The sequence below is a fragment of the Cyprinodon variegatus genome, unplaced genomic scaffold, assembly GCF_000732505.1.
Source record: "Cyprinodon variegatus isolate N-32 unplaced genomic scaffold, C_variegatus-1.0 Scaffold1001, whole genome shotgun sequence".
Classification (NCBI taxonomy): Eukaryota; Metazoa; Chordata; class Actinopteri; order Cyprinodontiformes; family Cyprinodontidae; genus Cyprinodon; species Cyprinodon variegatus.
The window spans coordinates 285,556-291,954 of NW_015151454.1; the positions used below are offsets into that span (position 1 = coordinate 285,556).

The 6,399-nt window shown below is 38.5% G+C and overlaps 1 protein-coding gene across 1 annotated transcript in view; it reads left to right on the forward strand.

Annotated features, from left to right (window-relative positions):
- The window catches only part of LOC107100693, a 16,998-nt gene extending 12,513 nt beyond the window's left edge, over positions 1-4,485 (forward strand). Inside the window, exons 6-7 of the mRNA XM_015399272.1 lie at positions 2,417-2,635; positions 4,231-4,485. Coding sequence (XP_015254758.1) covers positions 2,417-2,635; positions 4,231-4,485 — 474 coding nt within the window. The remainder of the gene's footprint in view (positions 1-2,416; positions 2,636-4,230) is intronic.
- Positions 4,486-6,399: the final 1,914 nt, after the last annotated feature.

Here is a 6,399-nt window from a genome sequence, read left to right on the forward strand (position 1 = left end):
CAACTGGAACAACACTGCGGCGTTGAGGCAAGGTCTGAAGACAGCTTAAGTAGTGGATCCTCTGATGATCTTGACGAGCTGCAGCTGTGCAGGAGGCTCCCTCAGAGGATCCACGGCGGACTCTGCTGGAGAAAGGTGGAATATCTCCAGCTCCCAACAATCTCCAGCAGTCTATGGGTGTGGTACACTGTGTACAGATCACCAGTCTGTCACAAAGAAACACAATCATGCACACACACACTCAAAACCTATTGACAATTTAGAAGAGCCAATTTACCTAACAGTCATGTTGCTGGACTGTGTGAGAGGAACCCATGCATGGACAGGGAGAACATGCTAATTCCATGCAGAAAGGCCCGGGAATCAAACCAAGAACCTTCTTGCTTATTCCTTTTTCTATGACTAGTATTTACTGAAATAAAAAAAGTAGTGCACATCCACAGCTAATAAGACAATATATTGAGGACTAATTTAAAATTGTCTGAAGCCCCACTATTGCTAATTTAAAAAAAATTATAAAAGCTAGAGCGCAGGATGATTATCCATGTGAGTCATTTACCTGGTTTATCAATTCAGTCCATTTCTATCAGCTCCATACATGTTGGAGCCAGAGGGCTTCCAACTAGGTGAGGCTGGCGCTGCCCAGAGTGTCACCGAAGCTGCCGTCCCAGAGGGCAAGCAGGAGTCTGAGGCAGGTCAGGGAAGCAGATCAGAACAGGAAGGTTCAGAGGTCCTGGAGTCCAAATCCCAGTGTTCACTGTTAATCCCAATCAGGGATACCAATCAGAACAGGAACAGGCTAGGTCAGGGTTCCAGGATTTCACAGAGAGCTTAGACAGAAAGTTCAGATAGGAACAGGCAAGCTCAGTGGTTTACATTTATTTAAGAATTCCTCTCTGCTGTTCCATTTGTAGATCATTTATATAAGAATTATCCTGATCAAAATTACACTCCTAGACCTAACTGTAATAGTATATTTTCTAAATTACGTGTTTGAAGCAGACAATGAATTTTATTAAGTTAAAAAAAAATGGAATAAAATTATACTGGTAAAAATACATTTTTTATATATTATATATCACATTTTAAGTGGCCATTCTGATATTTATTTGTTTGACTGCATATATATTTATGATATAGGGAAAAAAATGTATAGTTAAAATAATACAAATGCTGACCAGTAATATAGGAAATATGGAGATCTGAAATTAATTTCTAGACCTCTAGAATGTTTATTCTAGATGTGGAGAATGTCATTTTGTTCGAAAGGCTCATTTACACAAAGAAAAAGTTTTTTTTTTTTTTCAGATATCAGAAACACATATTCAGTAAAACTAGTACATATCAAAACAGCTTGCCATAGCTTTGTTACAGCCAAAATATTACGGGATTTTTCTCTTGAATGGTAGCAGATCAGTGTATCTATTTACGTGAAATCTTCTGGCAGCAGGTGAAAATAAAGAATAAAAATGTTCCAATATAAAGAACCTGTGGATCACCTCATGCATCCCTCCTCATGTTGATTCTGTCTTATTTTACACAGTTAAGTGGCTGTTTGTGGACAAATGGCCATTATAAGTGGCTATCAGTCCCATAGAATGGCTTCAGGTTGTGCCAGAATGCTCATTAGGTCATCAAGTGAATCCTAATCCTAACCCTAAACTAATTCCTGTTCACCCATTGAATTATTCCATTTACGTGTAATGTGAAAATAATGTTAGTAGTTCTTAATTTATTGTAAATATAACCAATTAAAATGATCCAGATCTCGCTTATATTAAACAAACGAAAGACAAGTAATCTCATGTCCTGTGAGTTGTGGAATCTTCTCCCTATAAGTATTTTTATTCTCTGTAAAACGTGCAGAACATTCTTTAATAAGATCCTCGTCAAGCGGACATGCATTGTTTGTTTTTAAAACCTAATGTGTCTAATGGACCTAGTGAATTATATATATTTTTTATGTACAAACCTATCACAAAAATCAAACTAAATCAGGAAATAAAACAGCATGATTGGCTGTAAGGAGAGCAGAGACAGAGGACACTGAGTTTACTGAAGAAAACCTGCTGCTGACCAGGTTAGCTCCAGGGAGAATGTTACTACGATGACTGAAACATAGTTGAGGAAACTCTCTGCATCAACCAGAAAAGTAAGAGTTTCCCTGTTTTCAGGTTTAGACAACTTTGAGTTTTCGATAAACCTGCTTAATGAAAGGGACCCCTGTTCTCAGCTCTTATCCCTTCAATTTTGGTGACAGTTTTACATCATAGTTGTGATTTCCAGGGAACCTAAACACATCATTGAGCTGATCTATGGGTCCAACTGATGACAGCTCTTAAAAAAAAAAGTTATTAAAATATGTTAAAACATACTGAATGTGTTTAACTGAATCTCTTGGTTTGGGTTTATGCAGATTGGTGAACCCACGAAAATAAAGAAACTAAAGAGAGACAAGCTGGACTTTGAACTGGAGGATGAAACTGGATCCATCACAATCGGCCTGTGGAGTGAAAAACGCAGACAGCTGGATGGGATATCAATAGGAGATGTGGTTAAGGTCCAATACCTAAAGACAAACCGCTATATTGAAACAGTGTCTCTGAACTCCACAGACCTCACCAGAATCAACAAGGTCAGCTTGAAATTTAATTTCATTTGTTTGAAATTTAGTTTGTTCAAAGCCTGTCTGGGCATTAAAGCCTCTTTATTGGTCGACTGGAAGATTAAAGTTTTAATATTTACTTAAAGGTTTCAAGTGTCATGATTTTATCAAGAGCTCGGGCCCACATGCAGAGAAACAAATTCAGAGAGATCAGGGAAAAGGTTTAACAGGTTCATTGAGGAGATAATGCAGAATCTAGTGTTGCTCTGAACACTGCTCAACCGGAACTGGAAAGTGAGGGGAAGACACTACGGTTAGTTTAGGCTCAGTGGGAAATTTGATTCTTGAATTTGAAGAGAAGAATTAGGTTGCTGACTCACGTTTCCAGAAAATTGGTTGACTCTTAGACTCTGTGTGCGGTTGTTCCAGTGTTTGTCTCATTCAGTGGAGGGCGGACAGGGTTTACCCAGAATGCGGTTGTTTGTAGGTGAACGGAGAAACTGACTGCCACTTGGATTTCCTGTGGTACTTGAACGAGTTGGTGTGGAGATGAATCCCTTGCTCAGAGTGAAGCTCAAACGATCCCTGGAGGAATTCCTAGCTCAGTTTGAAGCTCAGATGATCCTTCCAGGGAGAGAAGGTCCGAAAACATCCAGTTTGCAGGATGACTTCCTGCCGAGAGGCAAAGACAAAACTGGCAAACACTCTGGCGTCGAGGTAGTGGCAGTCAGCAGCTTAAGAGCACTCCGTTAACGAGTTAACCCTCCGCAGGTGTGTGAGGAGGCGGACCAGAACCAGGCGCCTCCTGGTGGAGGAAGGGAGACAAACACAAAAACACAAACCACACAGAGAGGAATCCTAACATCAAGTCCTGTTTTTTCTGCATCCTCTCTGGTTCCTTTGGACTTTATCTTGCTTTTCTTTGTTTCTGTATTTCTTCTTTGCTCATGTCTCCGCCTCTTCTGGGAATCACCCTCAGTATTTATTCCTCCAGCTTCATCCTCTGCTGGTTCCTTTTCTCAGCCTATAAAATCTAGTTGGCTGGACAGAAAGAATTCTTGGATCTTGTCTCTATATATGTTTTTTTACATTTGTTTTTAATTAGCTGATTAGTTTTAAATTGTGTGTTGTGTCTCTTGTTCAGGTTCAATAAGTGTTTAAACACGTATTAACTGACATGGTCAAATTGCCTGCGGGTTGAAGTAAATTAGGCCTCTCCTTTGTTCTGTCGCCTGTAAATGTAAAGTTAAACTAGAAGTAATTCAGCTTAATCCTGGAGGTGAACAGATTTTAAATAAATTCTCTGTATTTTTTTATTTCCCTTTTCTTTAAACTATTCATGCTTTTGAAAGGCAAATTCAATAAATTAATTAATTTAATCCACTTCTTAATTTGTATAATTAATTGCTTAATTAATCAATAGTCTTTTCTATAAAGAGGAAGAAAGCAAAGAACTATAAGCAGTGCTTTTTTATTTTATCATACTTCCTTATTAAAGGTTAAATTTAGAGTAACTTGTCACATCATGACAGCAGATGCCATAGATGTTAGCTTATACTCATATTCATTGATTAGATTATTAAGGTCAAACCTTCTAACCCGTCTGTCATCCTGTTCCTGCTCAGATTGAAAGTGCTGAGGTCCAGAAAGTCACCATCAACATCATAGGGATCAGTAAGGTTGACAAGATCATGACAGAGCTGGATGTCGAGATCAGCAACCAGATGAAGATGTTGGAGGTTTCCTCTCCTCTTCTGGCAGAAGTATTTGGTCTCTGTCTGGATGACAACTTTCAAAGCAAACTCCTGGAGAAGATCCCGCATGAACTAGAAGCAGAAATACAAGGAAACAAGATCAAGAACCTTAAAGCCAAAGCATGAACCTTTCCACAGTTCTGTGTCATGGCTGCTCTAGTTTGTAGATAACCCTGTCAGTGCTGCCATCTGTTGTTATCATTAGAATAGCGCAATAATTACTCTTAATCTGTTTTTGATTATCAAAACTCTTTCCGACTTCCCTTTTATCATGAAAACATGCATGAATAAAAATTAGGAGTCAGTTTGTAGATGGGAAAACCTGGAGCTCATGACTTTCATCCTGCTGTTAACTGCTTTTTATATTAACTACTCCTGTTTGTCTACAGTATATAATACTAACTGTTGATCCAATGCATAATATTATGAATATGATCTAAAATAAACTGATGTTATTGTTTCTTTGAAATAATTTCACAGTGAAATTGAAGCCTGAGGCCTTGGATAATTTTGAGGCTAATTTCCTTAGAAAACATTTAACCAGTTGGGGTGTGATCTGATTCAATCAAGTTGTGAATTGGGGCTATATTAATAAACTGAATTACTTTTACCACTTCCTGTTTTCTGATGTGTAATTATTTAGACGCTCTTTAAATTCTTCATTTTTATTTTTTCATTCTGGAGTTTTTGTCAATCTTTTAGACCAGAGGTCACAGATTAGCGGACCGCGATCCGGATCTGGACCCACCTGCTGGCTAATCTGGACCCAACACGATTTTAAACATTTATAAATTACTGCATGTTGTACGATGACAGTGTCTAACTTCACTTAAGCCACTTCTCCTGTTTGTACGGTAAAGCCCTCCGGAGCGATGGGTAAGAAGGAGAAGATGATGACAAAAAGAAAGCAGAGAAAGTGTGGACTGCTGGAAGAACTGCAGTGAACTGGTGAAAGAAAAGTGAAATGGCGTAATCGAAGGTGACGCTGCAGATTTTGAATATATTTGGCTCAACCTGCTGCTGTGAAGCAGGATTCTCCACCATGAACAGAATCAAAAATAAATATGGATCCAGGCTCAAAATGAGCTCCTTGATATGTGCTTTAGAATGACTTTCTCGCCATTCAAACCCAGGTTTAAAAGCCTTGCAGGGCAGCGTAAAGAACCTCCAGCGTAAAGAACCTCCAGCTGTAGCAGGAACTGTGTGTCTAATTATTTTCAAGGCTGAATTATTTCCCTTAAACTTGTACCACAGTACTACAGTTCTCACAAGGTTCAGCGATTATTCTCTATAGTATCTTTAAAGGTCATATAATACTAATAAAACAGTTATGATTAAATATTTGTCATTCCTCATCATAAGCTAGTAATTGTTTGTGCTGTTAGCTCATTCATTAATTTTCCGACAAAATTAATTTCAGTAATGCAGTAATGTGTCATGATAACATAGATGGCTTCCTTCACACCCCTCTCAAACCACCTATTTTCTTTATCCAGAAAGAGAGAAAGAGAGAAAAAACAACTTTAAACAGAGGTGGTGGACTCCAGCTTCCAAAAACTTACAATTCAGTTATAGAGATGATGCCGTACAGATATCACCACACCCCCCACCCCATCACAGAGGAACAAAGTACCCCTCTTTTCAGCCGGTGAACAATACCTCCTTAACGACCGACACTTAACAATTATAGACAGGTTTCAGGTATTACAGGCTAACAATGGAACCAAACGACCCATTCATCGGTTTCCATTTGCATGTTTCCAAGCAATACAAGGCCCTGTCTGTATAAACACTCAAACTCACTGCGGATCCAGACATTTGAAGAAAGCTTCCTGGAGAGGTGCTGAAATGTCTTGAAACCTTGTAAACCAAGTCCAGTGGATTGTTTTTTAAACTTTTACGGAATGACTATAAGCTGAATGATTGAGAATCCTCATCAGCATATTTACATGTATGGTTAATGCACTATTACTTATTTGTGCATATTAATTTTGTTTTTGATAAAAATCCTTTTGCTAAAATGCCATCAGAACGCGGAAA